This window comes from Girardinichthys multiradiatus, chromosome 2 (assembly GCF_021462225.1).
Source record: "Girardinichthys multiradiatus isolate DD_20200921_A chromosome 2, DD_fGirMul_XY1, whole genome shotgun sequence".
NCBI lineage: Eukaryota > Metazoa > Chordata > Actinopteri > Cyprinodontiformes > Goodeidae > Girardinichthys > Girardinichthys multiradiatus.
In genome coordinates, this window is record NC_061795.1 from 40,041,844 (window position 1) to 40,068,809 (window position 26,966).

At 41.2% G+C, this 26,966-nt stretch overlaps 1 protein-coding gene across 7 annotated transcripts in view; it reads right to left on the minus strand.

Moving 5' to 3' along the window:
* The window catches only part of hydin (HYDIN axonemal central pair apparatus protein), a 182,219-nt gene that overhangs the window by 144,325 nt on the left and 10,928 nt on the right, over positions 1-26,966 (minus strand). For all 7 annotated transcript variants that reach the window (XM_047349154.1, XM_047349195.1, XM_047349179.1 and 4 more), the window contains exons 6-10: positions 15,741-15,940; positions 15,364-15,488; positions 3,679-3,868; positions 3,334-3,526; positions 1,771-1,870 (exon numbers count right to left, since the gene is read on the minus strand). In XM_047349154.1, coding sequence (XP_047205110.1) covers positions 1,771-1,870; positions 3,334-3,526; positions 3,679-3,868; positions 15,364-15,488; positions 15,741-15,940 — 808 coding nt within the window. The remainder of the gene's footprint in view (positions 1-1,770; positions 1,871-3,333; positions 3,527-3,678; positions 3,869-15,363; positions 15,489-15,740; positions 15,941-26,966) is intronic.

Here is a 26,966-nt window from a genome sequence, read left to right on the forward strand (position 1 = left end):
AACAAAGTTTGAAGTCATCATTTGCATTAAAATGGCCTAACATGCAGGAAACTGCAGATTAAAACCTTGCAGCTGAAAGAACAGTTGTCTGGATAATCAAGAACTTCATGTGTCATGAGACATCAAGGACTAACTGAAATTCTGCAGGAAGTACGAGAAGAAGATTGGTGCAAAGTTAGTAACCATGAGTTGTGCACCCTAAGTGGGTGGGCCTTCTCCCTGCCTAAGAACACTGCCGTGAAAAAAGAGAAGCATCAAAACGTCCTCTCAGAGGAAGTTCTTCCATTAATCCAATAACAGTCTGTTGATGATCTATGGATCTGAGCCTAAGGAAACTATCCAGATCTTTTCCCCACAGAAAACCTGTGGTTAGTTCTCAAAAATCTAGTTAAAAACAAAACACACTACAGAAAAACAGTAAATAAAGATTCTCCTCATAAAATAGATGTGTTGGCAAATAAAAACATTATTTATTTAGTATAAAATAAAAACATGCAGAAAAACAAATCTAAAAATATTCAAGCCTAAATTTACATTGGTGTCAGTGATAAGCTTTTGGCCAAGCCTATAGATGCTTGTTTTGTTCCATTATTTTCTGAAGCTTTCTTGCAAAGTCAGGATCTAGGTCACAGTGCTTTACAGAACGAATGTCATAATAGTTGGTCAGATCCTCACTTGCCATGGAAATTCATGTAAATTTGGAATCCGGCTCAAAGGAGACAAAAAAAGGCCACATGCAAAACTGCCAACTGCCTTTATCTGCCACTGGGTGAGATAATTGTCTAAAACGAACCGCACTTAAGTTGTCGCTCAGAGAAAGAAACTGGCTTTTCTTTTTTTAAATGTTGGACAAATTTAACATTACTGTACAAAATGCAGCTAAATAATTCATAAATGAAAATAATCAGAAAAATAATAAGATCAAACAGGAATGACTCCTTCAATCAATAGAGCATATACACAAATGGGTTCGGCTGACTATGAGGGAGAATGAAACGAGGAGGAGACTCTGATTACAGCCTAACTTGTGGTTTGCAACCCAGACTCATATTTGTCTGTCTAACCTTTGTCGGCACAGACCCCCGGGGGAAAAGGAGAGTCTTTTATGAGAAAACCAAAGCTATCGATTTACAGAGCAGGAGGGATGTGCACAGAGCCTCAAGTTTTTATAAGTCAGCTGCAAGGTGGTGAACAACTAAGAAAACTCTAGATGGTTTAAAGATAGTTTTCATCATGAGAGAAGTCGTGTTTCCAGTTTCACATATTTAAATTTACAAAGTAGCATTAACCCTTTAACTGAAACACCACGACACGATTTTCATGAAATAGTATATAAAATGCTTTTCTAAACCAAACTTCCACAGTTTTTGGTCCTTTTTTTTTTTTTAGCAAATTCCTAAAGTATAAATGCAAACGTTTAATGTGAATTCATGCCGGATATTTCCACAGTTGTCAAGCGTTTTCATTCTGCTATCAGCTTGTATTGCTTATAGTAGCTAAGCAAAAACAAAATGGAAAATCCATTTCCAATTTTTAACTATAATGGTCTCAACTGAAGTGGGAGGTCATTCCCACCTTCAACTTCCTAGACAAAACTGAGCTTAGGTTTTGATTAAAACATCTGCCCATGAGTCTGTCACCTAAATCATGTGCTAAATTCAGTCATGCTAATACAAAAATGTATAGTGAGAAAAAGAAATTAAGCAGCACAATAAGTTGTGACAAACTATCCTAAGTACTGAGTTACCTAAACAAATTAACCTGACTAACCTGTGACATCACAGTAAACGGTGTGTTGGTAAACTTTTGCCTCCTCTGGTTTGAAGATAATGATGAAGTTTGCTGTAGTGTTAGGCCAGATCTCGCCCTCCTGAAGCAAAAATTGTCATTATTTTAGTAAAACGATGTGCAGAACAGAACATATGCAGATCCTGTGTATTTGCAAATGCAAGACGAATAGATGTGACACGGAAAATAACAATGCCTATTACTGGTTCTTGAAACTGAACTTGACACACTCAGAATGATGAATGTGTGTGTGTGTGTGTGTGTGTGTGTGTGTTCACTGCTATTTCTCCTGAATGTCTTCTCAAAGTTTGAGTTGTGACAAAACTACAGAGTTAACCTTCTTTTCACCAATCTTTAACAGGCACTCTGTATACTATCTCCATCTGTTAGGAAACTGGCTAAGCTGAGCTGTACTTTTACACACATCACACACACACAGCAACTCAGCAATGAACTTTATGTCACATAAAGTCACAAAGTGAGGTCAATGGTGCTGATGCATAAAGTATGCAGAGTTGGCCAGCTTTTTGCAGAATCAATAGCTACAGACTTCCAAACTTCACAAGGCCTTCAGATTAGCTCAAGGACAGTGTGTAGAGAGCCTTTATGGAATGGGTTTCCATGGCTGAGCAGCTGTAGACCGGCCTTACATCCCCATGTGCAATGTGACGGGTGAGGTGACAGCGGTGCAATACACGCTGCCAATGGACTCTAGAGCACTGAAGAAATGTTCCCTGAAGTGGCAAATCATTCCTCTCTGTCTGATAATCCAATGGATGAGCCAACTTGGCAGTTGCCAGGATCTGTAAAAATCATCTGTAAAATTTATGGCAGAGAGGATAATGGTATGGTACTCTTTTTGGGCTGAGCTTCTTAGTGATGTTATAGGATTAAAAGATATTTTGAATAATTTGATGCTCCCAACTTTGAGGGAACTGTTTGGGATGGCCCATTGCTGTTGCACCATCACTGTGCACTAGTGTACAAAGAAAGGTCTAGAAAGATGTGAATAAGCGAGTTTGGTATGGAAGACATTTACCCTCCTGCATGGATTGTTGACCTCAACCCAGTAAAACATATTCTGCAGCCGTCTTGACCAATATCGATGTCTGACCTCCCAAATGAAGAATGGTCAAATACTGTCATAAACACACTAGTAAAGCTTTTGAAAATCCTTTCTAGAAGAGCTATAGCTGATATATCTGCAAAAAGAGGGCTTACTTAATATAAAATACCATCAGAAAGCAAGTGAGCCTTTTGTATTTGAAGAGGCAGGAAAACTGCAAACTTAAGGATTCGAGTGAGCTTGGCAAGGGGTAGTAAATTGATATGATTAGATGACTGGGTGAGAGCATCTCCAAAACTGCAGCTCTTGTGTAGTCCTGGCCTGCAGTGGCCAGTATCTATTAAACGTGGTCCAAGAAAGGAATCCATATATCCATATATATGGATAAAAATATAGCAAGGAATAAGGTGAAAACAATCAGTGGTTCAAGAAAAAAAAATGAGGAAATGACACAGTAAGAAAGTTAAATTCAAACACACCGCTGGCTCTAATGTTATGCCGCTGAGAGAGAGAGTAGGGAGGCAGTCCTCTGCAGCTCGGCTTTCGCTCTCCTGCAGGGCTCGGGACAGCAGCGGGAGGTGATGGATCGCTGTGGGGTCAGACCCACATTGAATAGGTTGACACATATTTTCCTCTTTTTTCTCCTCCCCCTGCTGAAGCACTGAGTTTTCCCTGGAGCGTGGACAGAAAGTGAAAAGTAAAACAAAGTTTGAATGACGAGGGCCAAAGTGAAAACCTGGCTGAGGAGAAGAGCAAAAAGCTGCTGACAGAAAGAAAGTGAATGCAGTAAGAATAATTGACTGTTTGTGCATTTTAAACTTTACAGGTCATCCTTCGCCTGACTTGGCCACACTGTCCAATGGTACTGAAGAGGAATCTCACTACAGTTGGTGAGCGATACTATCTGAGAGCTGGCCAGGGAGATATATGTCTTCTTCAGCTTTAAGGGCTCAGGTTCAAGACAGATGTCCAGTTCCTGAGAAGTTCCAAACAAACTGATGTGAACATCTTCACCTGAGGAAAAGATATAAAAACAAGCAATTATGTTAAATGTGTTAGTGTTAAAGATGGCCTCTTTAATTTCTTATTTGTTTCTTTAGCTTGATATTTTTTTTTTATTAAAGGAAGTAGTCTAGAGAGCAATATACATGGACATATGGGTATTTAATAGCAATTTTAACAAAACTTTGAATTTTAAGTAATAGATGGGTACAAATTAAAACTGAAGAAAAGACATGTTAGAATTGTCTGTTTTTGTGTATCAGAAGGTGCTTGAGAAAAATTTGAAACCCTCTGTAAGAAAAAGCTGAAGCGAAACTGGATCCCACAACACAACAATGGCTCAAATCTTGCATGTAGAAGAAGCTGTGCATCCAAAAACCCCTCAAACATCACACCGCTAAAAACGACGACTGGGGGAAACTTTCCACCAACTGTGCCAGAGACTGATAGATGGCTACTAAAAGAGTCTCAGACTAACTGTTAGGGGTAGGGTGTCCAAACTTTTTCTTTAGTTAGAATACACACTTTCTTGATATCTTTAGTATCTTTAGTAAAACAAAGTAAAACGTTTGCCTATAATTAAATCCCTTTCTTTTCCAAAGATAAAACGATAAGGACATCAAAATGTATTTAATGTGCTGTCCTAATTTTTTTCACATGACTGTATAACAATGAAACCATAAAATATGTACATAGAAAATGCGTACTCAGGTAGAAGGGCCCTGCTCATCATTGAGTTGTAGTAAAAAAATATGGTAAAACCCAATCAGAGAGTGGATGTGGATCACAAAGCAGAATCCAGATGTTGCTTTCAAGAATTTCAGGAAGAAACCTGCAAAATAACCAACTTTTTATGTCCCTCTGGCCTTTCTGATCTCGAATAAATATGCTAGGAAGAAATGCTGACTAAACATAGATAGGATTCCCTACAATAAAAAAGTGCTGTTTAATGATCTGATTGTTAGGAATTTCATAAGTCCAACCATGTGAAGACTGGCAGATCAGTGATCAACATGGCACCATCACAAGGTGACACCATTCCAGTGCTTTGATCTCAAATATAAATCTAAGAACAACAACACCAAGGAGAAAAGAAATGAGATGCAAAATTAGGTTTTGTATAAAGCCACCAAGAACAAGGTGTCATGTAAATCTAACAACCCTTTGTTTACATTCAAATCAGAGACGATGCAATTTAAGAATACAGAGGTCTTTCTGTATGTCCGTGGATGGCTCATATTTGTTCATTTTTCTTGTTTAAATCTAAAGTAAAAATATTCCAGCGTAAGTACATCTGAACACATGCAAAGTTACAGTGTCTCATTCTGGATATGATAAAAGCTAAATTCTCATTGTGGCCATTTTTGCTTCTGTGGTTTGTGATTCCTTTGATATGACAAGGAATTATGAACATATAAGGTAAATTATTATAAATAAAACATTTCCATTCCAAAACATTGAATAATAGTATTTTATCTTGAGTGCGGACTTTCGTATTCAATATCAGACAATGCTTTGTCTTTTTGCCTCACCTCAGTAAATATAAAACCAGACGTTCTGCAGGCAGACTGCCAAGAATGTCTTGTTCAGGCTGATCAAATAACGAAACCTAGCTCCATTTTCAGTATATTTGTTTAGGCTACATTTAAACAAAAAAGAGGTAAGACTCCAATTCTTTTACATATTTCTCTAGGCTAATTAGGGGCACAGGAGGCCAAACTGAAATAGTCAGAATTATAAGCCACTATAGAGTCAACATGATCCAATAAAAATACACTGAATTTTGTAGCTGTACGTAAAAAGAAAGGAGTATTTATTTTTTCTTATGTTCTGAGGTTATCCCGAGCGCTAAGTAAAACCACAGAAGTTAAAACAAGGGCAAAGTAGTATCTACAGGTCCTTCTCAAAATATTAGCATATTGTGATAAAGTTCATTATTTTCCATAATGTCATGATGAAAATTTTACATTCATATATTTTAGATTCATTGCACACTAACTGAAATATTTCAGGTCTTTTATTGTCTTAATACGGATGATTTTGGCAGACAGCTCATGAAAACCCAAAATTCCTATCTCACAAAATTAGTATATTTCATCCGACCAATAAAAGAAAAGTGTTATTAATACAAAAAACGTCAACCTTCAAATAATCATGTACAGTTATGCACTCAATACTTGGTCGGGAATCCTTTTGCAGAAATGACTGCTTCAATGCGGCGTGGCATGGAGGCAATCAGCCTGTGGCACTGCTGAGGTCTTATGGAGGCCCAGGATGCTTCGATAGCGGCCTTTAGCTCATCCAGAGTGTTGGGTCTTGAGTCTCTCAACGTTCTCTTCACAATATCCCACAGATTCTCTATGGGGTTCAGGTCAGGAGAGTTGGCAGGCCAATTGAGCACAGTGATACCATGGTCAGTAAACCATTTACCAGTGGTTTTGGCACTGTGAGCAGGTGCCAGGTCGTGCTGAAAAATGAAATCTTCATCTCCATAAAGCTTTTCAGCAGATGGAAGCATGAAGTGCTCCAAAATCTCCTGATAGCTAGCTGCATTGACCCTGCCCTTGATAAAACACAGTGGACCAACACCAGCAGCTGACACGGCACCCCAGACCATCACTGACTGTGGGTACTTGACACTGGACTTCTGGCATTTTGGCATTTCCTTCTCCCCAGTCTTCCTCCAGACTCTGGCACCTTGATTTCCGAATGACATGCAGAATTTGCTTTCATCCGAAAAAAGTACTTTGGATCACTGAGCAACAGTCCAGTGCTGCTTCTCTGTAAGCCAGGTCAGGCGCTTCTGCCGCTGTTTCTGGTTCAAAAGTGGCTTGACCTGGGGAATGCGGCACCTGTAGCCCATTTCCTGCACACGCCTGTGCACGGTGGCTCTGGATGTTTCTACTCCAGACTCAGTCCACTGCTTCCGCAGGTCCCCCAAGGTCTGGAATCGGCCCTTCTCCACAATCTTCCTCAGGGTCCGGTCACCTCTTCTCGTTGTGCAGCGTTTTCTGCCACACTTTTTCCTTCCCACAGACTTCCCACTGAGGTGCCTTGATACAGCACTCTGGGAACAGCCTATTCGTTCAGAAATTTCTTTCTGTGTCTTACCCTCTTGCTTGAGGGTGTCAATAGTGGCCTTCTGGACAGCAGTCAGGTCGGCAGTCTTACCCATGATTGGGGTTTTGAGTGATGAACCAGGCTGGGAGTTTTAAAGGCCTCAGAAATCTTTTGCAGGTGTTTAGAGTTAACTCGTTGATTCAGATGATTAGGTTCATAGCTCGTTTAGAGACCCTTTTAATGATATGCTAATTTTGTGAGATAGGAATTTTGGGTTTTCATGAGCTGTATGCCAAAATCATCCGTATTAAGACAATAAAAGACCTGAAATATTTCAGTTAGTGTGCAATGAATCTAAAATATATGAATGTTAAATTTTCATCATTACATTATGGAAAATAATTAACTTTATCACAATATGCTAATATTTTGAGAAGGACCTGTAATATCTGATGCTGCCAGTTTCAAGAAAATGCAGCAGTTCAAGCTAAAAGTCAATCAATAAAATTAAAAATCTTTCAAAAGGCTGAACGTTTTGCTCAAAGAAGGTACAGAAAAGCATTTAATTAATTTGTTTTTGGCTTTGTTAAGCACTGATAGGGTGACTAGATTCTGAAATATCTTTCCTATTACAGACTCTGACCCCTACTTGTAGAGAGATGATCTAAAATAAAATAAATAAGCAACATTCAGAAAGCGAACAGTGAAGTTATGGTTGGATAAGAAAAACTTTGACTTTCACGAATGTAGTCTAGTAAAATCTGTGCAACCGCTGCTTGTGATTTAAAGTAAATACACAAATTAGGATTTAATGGGTGCTCAAGTTTTCTTCTAATTATAACAGAAATTTCTGTCACGTACTGGGAGGCAGAAAGAGGGAATGTATGAAAATCATTGCAAAGAGCCACAGAATGGCCAGTTTATTTTTGCAGAAACTTCTGTGAATTGGTGAGATATCATCAATGGAATAGAGGCAAAAAAAAAGAAAACATAAGGCAGAGGATGAGTGATGGAAGGAAATGAGAAAGAGAAAGAAGAATTGTTGGATACAGGGAGAAAAGCAATTATCTCTCAGGACTGTGATGTTATGACAGGAGCTGACAGGCAGGGAGAGCTACAGTTTATTGCTAAGCTTTCATCACGGACGTTTACTACCCTGCTCTCCCCCTGCTTGCTTTCTTTCCTCATAGTTTCCCTAAGAACACAGCAGCAGGGCTCATCAGCTCCCTCAATACGTTAATTACTGCAGGTCCTGCAGGAGGTTTGTAAGAGAGTACAAGTATGCACACATGCTTGATTCTGTATGCATGTTTAGGTGCAGTTTTTGTTCATGTGTGCTGATTTTTCTGAAATTGCTTGCTGTGCTCAACTCCCATCGGTACCAAAGACCTGTCAAGGTAAATGCTTTAGCGTTCTCTAAGAGCTGTCCATCTTTTGCTTTAAATCAGGAGCAGTGACAAAATCTGACATTTTTAAGACACATCAAAGATTTAAAACATGCCACAATAAAAAACAAGAGAGCAACGCAAGCTGTAATATATTTAAACCTGCACTGGCTTTAAACAGAAGGCGGGAGATACAATGCAGTGTGTCCAAGTGTTTGTGCAAAGTGAACCACTGACATGCACAGACAAACTAAAACATCCTGTTCTTATTGTGCAGGTGCTGGTCATTTCGCTCCTTCACCGTTTTGTACATTTGGTCGTTTTGTACCAGACTTTTTCAAGGTATGAAAAAGAGCCGTCTGCCTGGGAACATTTTGGACTGACCAAGCTTCAATGTGGAAGTAATATTTTATATTCTACTCATGGTCTACTATCACGAAATGTGGTTATCAAACTGGAAAATGCAAAGACAAAGGCTAGACAAAGATTCAGCACACAAGGGTACTCACCAGCATATAAAAAGAATCAGTAATAGCTGAACATAAATCTGTATTAGATTTATTTCTGCTTCGGGCATCAGCATCAAAATAATCAAATAATAAAGACAGTAATTCACACTTCAAATAACACATTACACACCAAACTGTTTATGCTACCCACAGTTTACATTTCCATACTTATGTTTAAATTTTTTATTACCTTTAATGTTCCTTAATCTCATATTTATGTTATTTCTTATTCATATTCTGAGGTTGAACCATGGACTCTATATAAATATTGGGTCTAACTTCGGTCAGCTCTGATCCATCACTATCCTACACTCCAGGACAATTTCACTACAACTATCTACACAATGATTATTGTTTTAGCATGTGACTTCTCATTCAAATACACACACTTTCTCTTTTTAGTATCTCACACACACTTGGTGATTAAACTGAGGAATATGTCTAGCTAGATGATGCATAGCTAACAAGATTAAACTCTTTTCTTTTTTTCGGCATGTGTGAAACATCACGGGATTCAGTGAGTGTGAAAATAGCTTTAAAAGAGACTTTTATGCAGCCAGCTTGGGTCAAAAGTAGAGCTTATTTATCCCATTTCCTAATCTGTTTATGGTTTTGAAGTCACTATTTTTAGCCCCCGGTATTTAGCTAGCAGACAAACAGCTCTTGTTCATTGGTAAAAAAATGAACTCCCTTACTGCAAGCAAAAAATATGATAAAACTGTATTTAGAACAAGTTTGAAGGATGCATGGCAGAAATGTCAACAGCCTTTTGTCTATATCCTTCCAGCAAACCAACCATCCATGCATACATTCATAACTAAGTGGAATTTAGAGAGGCCAATTAATCTAACATACAGGTTTTTGGCCTGTGGGAGAAAGCCGGAGTACCTAATGAAACCAACACACACACGAAGAAAACATGCAAACTCCATGCAGAAAAAGCCCAGGCAGGGTTTTGAACCTAGGACCTTTTTGATGCAGGGAGACAGGGCTAACAACTGCACCAACATGCAGCTCACATCCATATACAGTACAGACTAAAAGGTTGGACACACCTTCTCATTCAAAGAGTTTTCTTTATTTTCATGACTATGAATATTGTAGCTTCACACTGAAGGCATCAAAACTATGAATTAACACATGTGGAATTATATACTGAACAAAAAAGTGTGAAACAACTGAAAATAGGTCTTATATTCTAGGTTCTTCAAAGTAGCCACCTTTTGCTTTGATTACTGCTCCGCACACTCTTGGCATTCTGTTCAAGAGGTAGTCACCTGAAATGGTTTTCACTTCACAGGTGTGCCCTGTCAGGTTTAATAAGTGGGATTTCAAGCCTTATAAATGGGGTTGGGACCATCAGTTGTGTTGTGCAGGAGGTGGATACAGTATACAGCTGATAGTCCTACTGAATAGACTGTAGAATTTGTATTATGGCAAGAAAAAAGCAGCTAAGTAAAGAAAAACGAGTGGCCATCATTACTTTAAGAAATGAAGGTCAGTCAGTCCGAACAATTGGGAAAACTTTGAAAGTGTCCCCAAGTGCAGTCGCAAAAACTATCAAGCGCTACAAAGAAACTGGCTCACATGAGGACCGCCCCAGGAAAGGAAGACCAGGAGTCACTTCTGCTGCAGACGATAAGTTCATCCGAGTCACCAGCCTCAGAAATTGCAGGTTAACAGCAGCTCAGATTAGAGAACAGGTCAATGCCACACAGAGTTCTAGCAGCAGACACATCTCTAGAACAACTGTTAAGAGGAGACTGTGTGAATCAGGCCTTCATGGTAAAATAGCTGCTAGGAAACCACTGCTGAGGACAGGCAACAAGCAGAAGAGACTTGTTTGGGCTAAAGGACACAAGGAATGGACATTAGACCAGTGGAAATCTGTGCTTTGGTCTGATGAGTCCAAGTTTGAGATCTTTGGTTCCAACCACCGTGTCTTTGTGCGGCGCAGAAGAGGTGAACGGATGGACTCTACATGCCTGGTTCCCACCGTGAAGCATGGAGGAGGAGGTGTGATGGTGTGGGGGTGCTTTGCTGGTGACACTATTGGGGATTTATTCAAAATTGAAGGTATACTGAACCAGCATGGCTACCACAGCATCTTGCAGCGGCATGTTATTCCATCCTGGTTGCGTTTAGTTGGACCATCATTTATTTTTCAACAGGACAATGACCTCAAACACACCTCCAGGCTGTGTAAGGGCTATTTGACCAAGAAGGAGAGTGATAGGGTGCTGCGCCAGATGACCTGGCCTCCACAGTCACCGGACTTGAACCCAATCGAGATGGTTTGGGGTGAGCTGGATCGCAGAGTGAAGGCAAAAGGGCCAACAAGTGCTAAGCATCTCTGGGAACTCCTTCAAGACTGTTGGAAAACCATTTCAGGTGACTACCTCTTGAAGCTCATCAACAGAATGCCAAGAGTGTGTGGAGCAGTAATCAAAGCAAAAGGTGGCTACTTTGAAGAACCTAGAATATAAGACATATTTTCAGTTGTTTCACACTTTTTTGTTCAGTATATAATTCCACATGTGTTAATTCATAGTTTTGATGCCTTCAGTGTGAAGCTACAATATTCATAGTCATGAAAATAAAGAAAACTCTTTGAATGAGAAGGTGTGTCCAAACTTTTGGTCTGTACTGTACAAGTTTATGGTATGTAAGTTTGTACCAAATTTACAGCAAGTTTTTGATTTCCGCATCAGTTGATTATTTTCCCATGGACCTGCTCTTATTTGCTCTAAATGTTGATAAGAAATGGCAAAGAAAACGAATATCTGTATTTTTTATGTAAATTATAGCCTGAGCAAAAAGCATTGCATTGCATTAGACCATTAGACCCTGAAGTATATCGTTATTGTCTACTTTCTTCTTTCCTTCCTTTCTCATCTGTGCTTCCTAAATGCTGTGACCTTTTGCATTTTGGGCAATGTCATTTGTGACCATTGTGTGCTACCATGAGACTGTCCAACTAGCTAATTATTATTCTGGAATGTAAAATGCAAGTTCAAAATACTCAAAATATATCAGCCAACAAATATTGCACTCCAAACAGTCCTTTGTGATTTGAATATTCCACACCCTAATATTGCGATGACAATGTGTAGCCAGCATACTTTATTTATTGCAAGTCACATTGCCAGCGCGGCATTCACTTTTATTTTCCTTACATGTTGTTGCCCAATTCTTAAATAACAGAGCTCTTTGTGTTATGTAGGTAATTCTGGTGCTGGAAAGGAAAAAGGTAAACATGATCTACTATCATGATGCGAGTTGTTGTGGGTAGGAGCAAAGAGCAGAGAAGGATACCAGGAGCCAGAAAATGGTCAGAGATGTCACAGAAGATGAATTCACCCTCTCTTCCTTTACAGGTACATCTCAAAATGTTTACAGCTCATAAAAAAAGTTCAGTAATTTTTGTCACTTATTTCAGATAGTCAAACCTATATATTATGTAGATTCATAACACGGAGTGAATTTCTGCAAACCAAAATCAAACATTTTCATTATTACGGCTTACAGATAATGAAAACCCCAAATTCTGTCTCGGAAAATTTGAATACAACAATAAATAAATTGTTAAATCAATAAAATCAATAAAAAAAGGACTATTTTAAACAGAAATATCAGGCTTCTGAAAGGCATGTACATTTCAATGCATTCAATACCTGTTGGGCGATCAGCCTCCGTGCCACTTATTTTTACTATCTTCTAATTTTTTGAGATGCAGCTGCAAGGCAACATGGTGGCAACTCGCCACCACACCTGCAGCACGTACAAGCAGAAACTCTTTTACTTTTTCCTTTAGATCATATTTTTACTTATTAAAGCTGCAGTAGGGAATTCTGAGAAAACTGTGGACTTAGTCTGAAAATTTGAACAAGCACACCTTACAGGTCCCTCTCCTCCTGCTCTCTGCTGTGCTACAGCATTCCCTCTACAGCGGAGCCTGCCGTGAACATGCAGGCTAGTAAACAGGGCCACAGATGACAACGGATAAACAGCTATGGCACATTCACTGGTAGGGACGAAACATCAACGATATGCTTTACATTGATCATGGCCTGCCCAGCAATGATCAAGCACAGCTGCAGCACAACGGCAGTCTTGAGCTTGGACGATGGTACACGTGGTGTGGGTGGAAGGGCTGTGAGTAGCGTGTACACGAGTGTAGTTGACACATACCTCCCGGCTCTGATTGGTTGTTTCTGACCGGGAGCGGTGTATTTCTGCAAATGGCATTAGAACCACTGGGAAGAGCCAGAGGAGCTTGATTTTTTTTACAGATCATCTGTCTCATATTCTACTGTTAGTGACAGTAGACAGTCAAATATGTAAAAAGTTTTTTTTTTTAAAGGTTACCTACTGCAGCTTTAAGTAAAATTAACAAGAAGTAATGTAGCACAAGTGTTTCTTTTTATTCTGAAATATTTACAAGTTAGAACTGTGTATTTGTATGCATTAAATATAATATTTTTATAAAGTGATACTTTTTAAACGGCAATCTATGCTTTTTATCTCGGAATTAATTAGTTAATTTCCCTGCTCAGAACAATCCACAGTGGTGTGATAAAAACATGACATATTGATAAAGAAACTCCATCCTGATGTGATTCCTTTAGTCAGATGTTGTGTCATCTTGGAAAGGTTGCAACCACGCACACACACATTCATACCTAAGAGCAGTTTAGAGCGACCAGTTAACCTTACTTTCTTATTTTCGGACAGAATGCGGAGAACATACAGTATAAACTTCATGCAAAAAGGCCCAGGTCGGGATTCAAAAAGGCCTTCTTGCTGCAAGGCAACAGTGCCAGCAACTATGCCATCACGCAGCTCTAAAATGATGACAAGTAAAAACAATTATTTATTTTCTTACCAACTGCTGCTGTGTTTGTTGCTGAAAAGAGGACCATTGCAATCTAAGCCAAAGCCAAGTGTAAATTAGTCTAATGTGTTGCACATGATGGGCGTGTTTGCATCTGCATGGAATCAATGTAATCTGAATGTGAACTGAGTGCAAAAATACAGCAGTTGCAAAACACTGGAGATGATTGCAGTGCTTCATGAATTTTCACAAAGTCTAATGCACTCGTGCACTTGTCTTCATATGGGCTGATCACCCATTTGATGCACTTTTGTGTTTCCTTTGTTTAACTGTTTGCAGTTAATTTATGTGTTAACATTGTGCCTGTGTTCAGTTTTTGTTGTCTTACTTAATTTATGACTTCTAGTTTTGGGATAAAATAAACCCTGTTTTTTATACATCCTGTGACTCTTGATTTCAACTCAGCCAATCAAGTGGTGTTTTAAATGAGTTAAAAGTAAAACAAAGTGACCACGAGGCATGCTGTTAAAATAGACTAAATGAGATTTTTTTTTAATCACAGCTTCTGTTTCTGATAAGGTTTTTTTATCAGCTGAATATATGCACAGTAACTTAATAACCTTAGGGATTCTATTTGCAAGGCTGTGAAGATATTGTGACATAAAAACAGGAAATAAAATCAAAAGCCCATCGAACAAAACCTGAGATACAGCAAATAAATTATTGCCACTGCTTTTATTGTGAGTCTGTGTTTGTGTTGATGGTGTGCAGCAACTCTGTTTAGCTTCAGGGTCACTGCTGCAGTCTGAGAATCTTATTAAGGTGTTTACCTCCATGATTACAGTAAATATATTTTCTTTCTTCCAGTTCCATTTTATGCAAACAACAGACTCTATTTCTAGCCTCAATTTGTGTCTTTAGACCACTCATACACATAATTTAACAAATGTTAACATTATAATAGTTTGCATTTATTTCATCAGATGTAATGGTAACAATTTATAGCAGAGTTTGCTCTGAGTTAAAGTTCACATGTTTAAAAGACACCACGTTTGACCAGAATATAGACATAATAAGATTCACAGACTGTCTAATAAATGTATAAAAACCTCTGAAAGCAGACCACCTCTGATTTATTTCACCACTTACAGTGTACAGGGATTTTGTTTCTGAAGAAATAATGCGGATGAGAAGAAACAAACTGAAACAACTTTAAAAAAAGCAGATTTGCTAAAAAGTATGTTGGGGTCTTATAAATTGATGTCAGTATTGTTGTAAAATTATTGCAACTTTTCCAAAATTAAAGTGCATAATGTAAGGGTTGCAAAATTCAAAGTTAGAGGTATGTATGGGGAATAACACAAATTTATGGGAGCAAACCTGGAATCTAAAGTACTGGCCAATAACAAGGATTTTAAGCACAGTTGAAGATAATATATATTTTACCAAAAATGTTGACTAAAACAAGCTAAAACTAAACCTTTTTAAAGATATTAATAGGTAAGTATTTTGAAGTAAAGTATTAATCTTTACCTTGTAACATCACATGGATGTCTGCCTATAAAAACATATATATACATTTTTATTTATGCTTATATATAGCTGCTTAAATTATCCTCAATTTCCTGTTAATTCCAATTCATTTTTTAATATTATTACTTAGCTTAACTTGAAAAGGATAGTTAAAGTAAAGTTTCTATGAGTCTGGATGAGCCTCACCCGTGCCGTAGTGCAGAAGGAGGTCTTCCTGAAAGTCTCCAACAGTCATGGGGTGAAAAACCACAGTCACCTGGATGCCTTCTCCAACACTGAGAGTACCAGAAGAGGGCGTCACTGAGAAAGGACTGGAAAAGTAGATTTTATTTAGAAACACATAAGAAACCAAATCGGCCATGAACAATTACGACAGAGATCCAGTGTGAATTACTGTAATCTACGGTATCGTTTCCAGATACTTAACAACATAGCTCTTGGAGATTTGCTGAGCGCGATGCTCACATTTTTGATTCTGCACAGCTAGATTCACATCTGTTGTGTAAGTAAAATATCTTAGAACTATCTTAGAAGACATTATGCCATGTTGGACTGGTTCTAACCTTTGTGTGTGCAACTTGAATTTTGCTTTACAGTTGCCTACGTTGCAAACAAAGTGGGTTTTCTCTGTGGATGCTTTCACTAAACAAAGAGGTAAATGAATCTCATCTCGAAAGTCCAGAATGCCACGTGGCCCGATGGCACGAATAGGAATCTCAAAACGTTCTCTTGGTGTCACACAAACCAGTCTGTGGCTGTAGTCCTAAGTGAGAGAAAAGACAGACACACAAATTAAGACATAGATCTAATTATTAAACAAGGTGGACAGCTCTGAAGGATTTTTTTCTCTCACAAAACATACAAACACAAATTGATCTTCTTTATTTGGGTAAAATCCCTGCCTCTCCGGTTGTATGTTTCAGGACTGACATAGAGCAGTTATTATCCACTTCAAAGATCTTTTTTATATAGAAGTAAAATCATCTGAGCAGCTGTCCATAATGTATAATCTTCCTAAAACTCACTTTTTTTCAAATACAATACAGTGCTTTGGAGAAGTATTTCCCCCCTTCCAGATTTTTTATTCTTTCATCGGGTTCCATCTTGTTTGAAATGAACTCCTCAATTCAGAGAAAGAACATCATAGAAAAAGTCAAACATGGGTGTGGTGGCGTCACAATTTGGGGCTGACTGGCTGCTTCAGAACGTGAAGGACGTCCTGTAATTTATATAACCTGAGAACTCTGCTCTTTACCAGAAATTCATTAAAATTCAATTCAATTCAATTCAAAAATACTTTATTAATCCCAAAGGGAAATTAAATGTCGTTATAGCTCATATTATGAAGGTTTCCTCAAAGAGCCGTTGTAGATGCTGATGGCTGTGGGCAGGAAGGATCTCCTGTAGCGCTCCGTCTTACAGCAGATCTGAAGAAGCCTCTGACTGAAGACACTCTGTTGTTGTACAACAGTCTCATGAAGAGGATGCTCAGGGTTCTCCATAATGTTCTTCATTTTATGAAGAATCCTTCTTTCCACAATGATCTCCAGAAGTTCCAGAGGAGTCCCCAGAACAGAGCCAGCCTTTTTTATCAGCTTGTTGAGCTTTTTTAAGTCCCTGGCTCTGATGTTGCTTCCCCAGCAGATGATGGTAGAAGAGATCACACTTTCCACAACAGACTTATAGAAGATATGCAACATCTTGCTGCAAACACCAAATGACCTAAGCTTCCTCAAGAAGTACAGTCTGCTCTGTCCCTTCTTGTAGATGGCTTCACAGTTGCATCTCCACTCCAGTATGTTGTCCAGGTGAACACCGAGGTATTTATACTCCTCCACCACCTCCACCTCTTCTCCAATGATAGAAATAGTTTTTGACTTATTCCTGTTTCTCTTAAAATCTACAATCATCTCCTTTGTTTTAGTCACGTTCAACATGAGATGATTGTTTCCACACCATGCCACAAAGCGGTCCACCACCTTCCTGTACTCAGCTTCTTGTCCATCTCTGATCCACCCCACGACTGCAGAATCATCCGAGTATTTCTGCAGATGACAGGAGTCTGTCTTGTACTGGAAGTCTGAAGGACGAAGTGCGAACGTCAGTTTGTCACCTTGAGCTCAAAGGCTTTTAGGGTATACAATAGCTAAAGGGGTTGGCCCAGTCTTTACTTAGATTTGATTGGGACACTGTGGCCTTACTAATAACAAGTCGTTTGTGCTCCATAACCCTTCAGTGTGGATGAAATAAAACCATTCTGTAAAAAAGACTGAGCCTAAATTCTTGCACAGTTATTTAGCAGACTCGTTATTACTTATTGTTTGATAGCAGTTGGTGTAGAGGTTTGAGCGGGATTCTCCTTTTTCCTCATAGGAACATGTTCATTTGAAAACTGCCTTTTGTACTTCCCTAGATTGTTTTTGTCTGACACCAAAATTAGTAGATGATCTGAAACATTTAAATGATAAAAAAAGAAAAAAAAAATAGAAATCTGTACAGGGCAAACACTTTTTCACAGCACTGTCTGTACTCAAAGCGATTTTCTACAATCCCAACCCTCCAACGTTTAAAGCACATTTCTTTTATGAAGGGGGCATTTTATGTATATTCGCTACCCACCCTTTTTTTTTTATAAACTTTTCCTCTGAAGTAACCAGTTGTCTTGTTATTTCAGTTTTTATTTAAATTTTTTTTTTAATATTTCACATTAAAAAAGGTTTTTTTGACAGATTTAACTGGATTAAACCCATTGGATTGGGTTTTATCTGCAAAGATTTTAATGATACATATATGGCATATAATGACAGTATAACCCTCAGTTGTACATGAAACAAATTACTGTTAAATTTGGGCTTATAAGAAAGTCTTATATGGGGGAAATTTACTGCCAAAAATCAAGAGCACATATTTTCAATTTGAGAGCAGGATTTCATTCTGCACCTCAACTAAGCCTATGACCTAGCAGTTGCACACTGTCATTCTATTGGCTGATAGGGTTGCTAGGAGATGATACGACTTTTTTTTTTTTTTACCGTGTCCTGTCCGGCAGAGTATCGCTCAGAATTGTTGTCTGAGTGCCAAGAAATTGCCCAACAAATTCACTTTCACAAGCAGAACATCACAGCTACGGGTCCTTCTCAAAATATTAGTATATTGTGATGAAGTTCATTATTTTCCATAATGTCATGATGAAAATTCAACATTCATATATTTTAGATTCATTGCACACTAACTGAAATATTTCAGGTCTTTTATTGTCTTAATACGGATGATTTTGGCATACAGCTCATGAAAACCCAAAATTCCTATCTCACAAAATTAGCATATTTCATCCGACCAATAAAAGAAAAGTGTTTTTAATACAAAAAACGTCAACCTTCAAATAATCATGTACAGTTATGCACTCTATACTTGGTCGGGAATCCTTTTGCAGAAATGACTGCTTCAATGCGGCGTGGCATGGAGGCAATCAGCCTGTGGCACTGCTGAGGTCTTATGGAGGCCCAGGATGCTTCGATAGCGGCCTTTAGCTCATCCAGAGTGTTGGGTCTTGAGTCTCTCAACGTTCTCTTCACAATATCCCACAGATTCTCTATGGGGTTCAGGTCAGGAGAGTTGGCAGGCCAATTGAGCACAGTGATACCATGGTCAGTAAACCATTTACCAGTGGTTTTGGCACTGTGAGCAGGTGCCAAGTCGTGCTGAAAAATGAAATCTTCATCTCCATAAAGCTTTTCAGCAGATGGAAGCATGAAGTGCTCCAAAATCTCCTGATAGCTAGCTGCATTGACCCTGCCCTTGATAAAACACAGTGAACCAACACCAGCAGCTGACACGGCACCCCAGACCATCACTGACTGTGGGTACTTGACACTGGACTTCTGGCATTTTGGCATTTCCTTCTCCCCAGTCTTCCTCCAGACTCTGGCACCTTGATTTCCGAATTACATGCAGAATTTGCTTTCATCCAAAAAAAGTACTTTGGACCACTGAGCAACAGTCCAGTGCTGCTTCTCTGTAGCCCAGGTCAGGCGCTTCTTCCGCTGTTTCTGGTTCAAAAGTGGCTTGACCTGGGGAATGCGGCACCTGTAGCCCATTTCCTGCACACGCCTGTGCACGGTGGCTCTGGATGTTTCTACTCCAGACTCAGTCCACTGCTTCCGCAGGTCCCCCAAGGTCTGGAATCGGCCCTTCTCCACAATCTTCCTCAGGGTCCGGTCACCTCTTCTCGTTGTGCAGCGTTTTCTGCCACACTTTTTCCTTCCCACAGACTTCCCACTGAGGTGCCTTGATACAGCACTCTGGGAACAGCCTATTCGTTCAGAAATTTCTTTCTGTCTTACCCTCTTGCTTGAGGGTGTCAATAGTGGCCTTCTGGACAGCAGTCAGGTCGGCAGTCTTACCCATGATTGGGGTTTTGAGTGATGAACCAGGCTGGGAGTTTTAAAGGCCTCGAGAATCTTTTGCAGGTGTTTAGAGTTAACTCGTTGATTCAGATGATTAGGTTCATAGCTCGTTTAGAGACCCTTTTAATGATATGCTAATTTTGTGAGATAAGAATTTTGGGTTTTCATGAGCTGTATGCCAAAATCATCCGTATTAAGACAATAAGAGACCTGAAATATTTCAGTTAGTGTGCAATGAATCTAAAATATATGAATGTTGAATTTTCATCATGACATTATGGAAAATAATGAACTTTATCACAATATGCTAATATTTTGAGAAGGACCTGTAATGCTTTAAAGCTCTGCTTGATATTTATAAAAGAAACTTTATTATAAACTTCTTTGGGAATATTTCAATTGCTACAGACACGGAGACTGAAATAAAAAGGAAAAAAGAAGCTCAAAAAAGAGAGATGGGGGAAAAAGGGGAGAAAAGGAGGAAAGAGTGGAGGAGAGAAAGAAGGATGAAGAGAATACAAGATTACACCCTGCTTGCTTATACACCTGCAGCAGTTTTTTTTTTTTTAACAAAATAGTACACGGTAATTCTGAATGTAAAATGTACTTAGTGAGAGGTGCAGCCCAATATAGAACATCTGAGTATCTGTCAACACCTGAAGCTTAACACCTGTGAGTATGAGTGTGGACGCGCTTTTGTATACAAGGTTTCTCCACACAAATATGCAATAGCGAGTGTGAGGACCCACAGGCCTGCCCCATGGTCCCTGGACGGACACTGAGGAGATCCGAGCTACAGACATCTAAAAGCCCCACAAAGCACAGGAACCCCAGGAGAACCACCGCCGGGACTACCGCAACCCCCCCAGAGAAGAGCAGTGGAGAGTCCCAGGGGAACCACCCAGCAGTGACAGTGCAGAAGCCCCAGGGAGCCACAGCGACGAGCCCACAGGCCCCGCCGGCAGCCGTCCACGCCCGAGCAGATCCGGCCATGGACCCAGAGGCCCAAGACCCCGGGACACACCACCCCCCAAGCAGAGGCCCGACAGAGCCCAGGGGACCAGGCCCCGGCAAGAAGCCACCGGGAGTGAGCCAGCACACACCAAAGAACCCGGCCCCGGACCACAAGTACACCAGCGGGCAGAGACTCCAACCACCGGCAGGTAGTGTGGCGGGGAGGAAATAGGTCCCCCATAATATTTCCTGATCCAGGAGAGGGGGCAATCCAAGACCCAACCTGTCGCAAAAAAAAAACAGGCACACACAGTCACAATCACCCACTCACACCCTCATGCATACACAAAAATCACTCACACCCAACGTAAGGATAAAGGATAAACAACAATGGACGTCATACACTCACTCACACTCCCCATGCATACTCTATACTCCCAGGTCCAGGCGCCGGTACTGCCCAGACCCGGGCGACCCCGGCCCGGCTCCCGCCCCCACGCCCCGAATCCAGTCCCCAACAACCCCCATCCACCTCCGGGGAGGGGGCTATGTACAAAAGAGGGGTCCACATGGCCCGAAGCAACCCGCCAAATGGAGCCGCCCCAGGACGGAGCAGTCCCGACCCCCCAACGAGCTCCGATCCCAACCCCATGAGTCTCCCACCCCCAGTGAACCCCAACAAGGACACCGATATCGAACACATCCCCCCGAACCCAAACGGCACGAATCCCCACCCCCACAGGGGCACACCCCCACAGGTGAACTCCGTGGCCGAGAAGCCGATGAAGCCACACCCACACAACGCAAGCTCCACACACAGCTCCGCTCTAAGAACCCCGGCCGCACCCTGCTCCCCGACCACACAGCGCGCCGCAATGGCAAGGCAAGGGCCCCGCGCAACGCCACCCCCGGCCACTGGTGCAACAGGGCAGACCCCACCCAGCACCGCACCCACAACCGGACCCCCGACCCCGTACCATGACGGGACAAACTCATCCACCAAGAGGTCCCCGGCCAGCGGTAGGCACCCAGGGCCTGACTAGAGGGCCCACTCTCTCTCCCGGCCTCCGATCAAAGATGGGAAATAGCGAACGGGGGTGTGAAAAGACCCCAAGCCTGCCTCCGCCAGCTCAAATGTGGTGTTGTAGTGTGCATTTAAAAAAATGGTGGGGAAGAGGGTCTGACCCCCCCCCCCATGTGCACCCCCACGAAAAGAAGGCCCGCACCATCCAGGTCCTAGAACTTGCCCGACACCCATACCACCCCCATAAGCAGCCCCGCAAGAAGACCCACCCCGTGGCCCACAAAAGGCAAGAGAGCCCACGGAGCCAAAATCAAGACCCATCCCGGAGCTGAGACCAATCCACCCCGAGACCAACCCCGGCCAGCCCGCACACTCGAACCATGCAGACCCCTCCGAACCCCCTCCCCCAGACAGAAAAGGGACCGGCGTCAGTAACCGGAACCAAGACAAGGAACCAGAAACCGAGCCGGAACCACCCAAGACCAAACAACGCCCCCAACCATCCAAGGCCAACCCAACCACCCATCCCCACCCCAGAAGGAAACCTACACCCACGCCAACATTCGAACAACTCCCAGAGCACATAAGACATTGGACACCCAGGTTGACCCCACCCCTTCCCACAGACCCTCCTCCCCGCCAGCAGAATGTGCTCCTTGAAGGAAGGAGCACCTGCAATGAGATGGGACCTACCCGCCAGTTTCGGAGGCCCTTATGCCCACCGATACACCAAAGGTCCCCGAGCCAGGGCCGGGCGCCCGGGCATGAACCAGCCCAAAACTCCAGCGACATACCCGCCAGGACCCAAGACCCCCAAGGCCCAGCCAGGACCCCAGCCCGGGGGGCGATGCGCCCCAGGGACCCCGAGCGCCCAAGCCCACCCCAGACCCACCCAGGAGCAGCACGGGCACCAGGCCAGTGACCTATGTCCGTCTGCGCAGGCCCCCCAAAAGCATCGCATGCAGCTACCAGATGTCCCCCCCAAGAGCCACCAAAGCCCCACCCCAGCTGGGACCACAGCCCCCAGCGCCAGACCCCCCAGCGATCCCAGCCCAGGGACACCCCAAGTGCCCCAACCCAGACACCCCCCCGAATCCGCCACAACGCCCCACAGGATGAAGCCAAGGGCGCCCTACCCCCACTAGGTGATGTAGCTGATTAAAGGAGCCCAGAGAGATTGATCTGACGTGGAGGCAGAGGCTGTCTCAAGGCTTATATAATCCAACAGAAAATGTCTATACTGATTAATATTAAGAAGATTTTTATTTTTCCAGTTCATGAGGATAGTTTTCGTAGCGATGCATAAGGCAGTGAAAACCATGTGAACTGAATTTGTCTCTATGATGACATATTCTAAGTTGCCCAACAAGCAAACTGAAGGCGAAGGTGAAATATTACATCTCAGACACTTTGATAAGTCTTCACATATCAGGCACCAGAACCTCTGAACGGGTGTACATAACCATAGTGCATGGATATACAGGGGTTGGACAATGAAACTGAAACACCTGTCATTTTAGTGTGGGAGGTTTCATGGCTAAATTGGACCAGCCTGTTAGCCAGTCTTCATTGATTGCACATTGCACCAGTAAGAGCAGAGTGTGAAGGTTCAATTAGCAGGGTAAGAGCACAGTTTTGCTCAAAATATTGAAATGCACAGATCATTATGGGTGACATACCAGAGTTCAAAAGAGGACAAATTGTTGGTGCACGTCTTGCTGGCGCATCTGTGACCAAGACAGCAAGTCTTTGTGATGTATCAAGAGCCACAGTATCCAGGGTAATGTCAGCATACCACCAAGAAGGACGAACCACATCCAACAGGATTAACTGTGGATGGAAGAGGAAGCTGTCTGAAAGGGATGTTTGGGTGCTAACCCAGATTGTAGCCAAAAAACATAAAACCACGGCTGCCCAAATCACGGCAGAATTAAATGTGCACCTCAACTCTCCTGTTTCCACCAGAACTGTCCGTCGGGAGCTCCACAGGGTCAATATACACGGCCGGGCTGCTATAGCCAAACCTTTGATCACTCATGCCAATGCCAAACGTCGGTTTCAATGGTGCAAGGAGCGCAAATCTTGCGCTGTGGACAATGTGAAACATGTATTGTTCTCTGATGAGTCCACCTTTACTGTTTTTCCCACACCCGGGAGAGTTACGGTGTGGAGAAGCCCCAAAGAAGCGTACCACCCAGACTGTTGCATGCCCAGAGTGAAGCATGGGGGTGGATCAGTGATGGTTTGGGCTGCCATACCATGGCATTCCCTTGGCCCAATACTTGTGCTAGATGGGCGCGTCACTGCCAAGGACTACCGAACCATTCTTGAGGACCATGTGCATCCAATGGTTCAAACATTGTATCCTGAAGGCGGTGCCGTGTATCAGGATGACAATGCACCAATACACACAGCAAGACTGGTGAAAGATTGGTTTGATGAACATGAAAGTGAAGTTGAACATCTCCCATGGCCTGCAGTCACCAGATCTAAATATTATTGAGCCACTTTGGGGTGTTTTGGACGGAGCGAGTCAGGAAACGTTTTCCTCCACCAGTATCACGTAGTGACCTGGCCACTATCCTGCAAGAAGAATGGCTTAAAATCCCTCTGACCACTGTGCAGGACTTGTAAATGTCATTCCCAAGACGAATTGACGCTGTATTGGCTGCAAAAGGAGGCCCTAAACCATACTAATAAATTATTGTGGTCTAAAACCAGGTGTTTCAGTTTCATTGTCCAACCCCTGTAATTATCTGGTATATTGCTTGTGCAGTGTAAGCAAATATTGGAAGGTGCCAAGCCCATCCTGAACATCCGTTGACCTGTATAGTATACTCTATGAAGGATTTTATATTGTATTAATTGCAAACTGGGGTTACTTGTCAGTTTAAAAGTTCTGGAACATATCTGAGACCAGAATGTTTGGTCAAAGTTAACTGATAAGTCCACCACCCATTTCGTAGTAGGAAGGGAAATTGATTTATCTATATTAGACAGTGTCCTGTATATTTTAGACATTAATTTGGGGGGAGTTGAGTTTTAGGAACTCTAGTACACTTGATGGCATTTGTAACCCAACGTTATTAAGTCTAAATTAATTTTTTATTATAGATGTAATTTGTTGATTCTTGTCCATCCCGTATTGTATAATTAATCTGTTAAATGGGATGAACTGAATTCCTTCAAATATATGTTCCAAGTATTCAATTCCTTTACTCCTCCAATGTGGAAAACGTATCATATTATTTTTTTGTAGGATGTCAGGGTTGTTCCAGATGGGTGTACGTCTGCATGGGATTAGTGAAGACCCTGTCATTTTTAGATATTCCCACCATGCTGTCAGAGAGGTGCTGACGTTGAGACTTTTGAAGCATACATGCTGTTTTATATTTGAGCTAATAAATGGTAGATCGGAAATCTTTATATTATTGCTTAATGTCTGTTCTACGTCTAGCCAGGGTTCATCTAGAGGACTGTGTTTAAACCATTTTGAGATGTAATGTAGCCTGTTAGCTAAGAAGTAAAGATGAAAGTTAGGCAGATCTAGTCCTCCTTTATCTTTGGTCTTTTGTAGTGTTTTTAGGCTAATACGTGGGGGCTTATCTTTCCAGAGAAATTTAGTGATGGAGGAGTCCAGAGATCTAAACCAGTCAGATGACGGTTTATTCGGAATCATTGAGATTAAGTAATTGATTTTTGGCAAGACCATCATTTTTATTGAAGCAACCCTGCCCATGAGCGATATGGGTAGAGATGTCCATCTAGCGAGATCATCTTCCACTTTTTGTAAGAGCGGGATGTGGTTTAGTTTTGTTAAATCTGCCAATCTAGGAGACACATTAATGCCCAAATATGCAATATTCCCTGATTGTAGTTGTATATTAGGAAAATTGTTGAAAGAACAATTAATTGGAAGAACTGTCGATTTTAACCAATTTATAGAATAGTCTGAAATTCTTGAGAAAGAATTTATCAATCCAATCACCTGAGCGACAGAGGTTTATACATCATCTGCATAAAGACATATTTTATGTTCAATATTCCTGCATTTTATGCCTTTAATATCTTTAGTTTGACTGATTGCTGCTGCTAGTGGTTCAATAAAAATAGCAAATAACGAGGGCGAAAGTGGGCATCCCTGCCTGGTGCCCCTCTGAAGACAGAAGCGGGAAGATGTTTGGTTATTTGTTCTGATACATACCGCTGGGGAACTGTATAATATTTTTATCCAGTTTATGAAAGAGCTTCCAAAACCAAATTTAGTCGAGGTTGCAAACAAGAATTTCCAGATAACTCTATCAAATGCTTTTTCTGCATCTAGAGATAATATATTGGTCTCAATATTTTTACAGTAGGAATAATCAATTAAATTAAGTAATCTGCGTGAATTAGTGGATGAATGCTGACCTTTAATAAATCCAGTTTGGTCAGGATGTATTATGAGAGGAGTAACCTTTTCTAGTCTTTTTGCGAGGGCTTTACAGATTATTTTGAGATCGACATTAATAAGGGATATGGGTCGGTAGCTGGTAGGGAGTACTGGGTCTTTTCCTGGTTTTCACAAGAGGGTGATGTTGGCAGAATTTATATTTGGTGGAAGTCTGCCATTTTTTTCGGTTTCCTGCACCATTCTTTGGAATATTGGGGCCAAAATATTCTAGAATTCTTTGTAAAACTCTGTTGGGAATCCATCTGGGCCTGGAGCTTTTTTATTGGGCATGCTTTTTAGAGCTTCTTGGATTTTGGCTGAAGTCAGTGGTACATCCAGGGCCATCGCTTGATTACCTGATAGTTTAGGAATTGTTACTTTATCCAGAAATTGATCAATGTTATTATCTGACGGGTCTATCTGTGGTGAGTATAAAGCTTGGTAGAAATCTCTGTAAGTGCTGTTTATTCTTTCAGGATCATAAACTGTATTCCCTGTCGAGTCTTTTACAGCAAATATTGTTGTTCTTTCTTTATTTATTTTTAGCTAATTAGCTAAAAAGCTACCTGATTTATTGCCATGTTCAAAGTTTTGTATACGAAGTGTTTGTACAAAGAATTGGGTTTTTTTTGTCGATGATTTCATTTAATTCTAGTTTGGCTTTACGTAGTTTGCCCCACTTTTCCTCTTCCTGGGAAGCATCTAACAGTTTAATGATTTCTTCTAATTCCTGTATACGTTTGTTTTCTTTTTTCTTCTTATGTGATGAGAATGAGATTATTTTACCTCTCATCACTGCTTTCCCAGCCTCCCAGAGAACAGATGTTGATGTCCCAGGGATATCATTAAATTCCAAATATGAAGTCCACTCTTTTTTTAAATATTTAATAAACTCTTCGTCCTTAAGCAACAATGTATTAAACCTCCAGTTTTTGCTTTGTGGGATTTCTTTCTTATTTACTAGAGTTAAGGA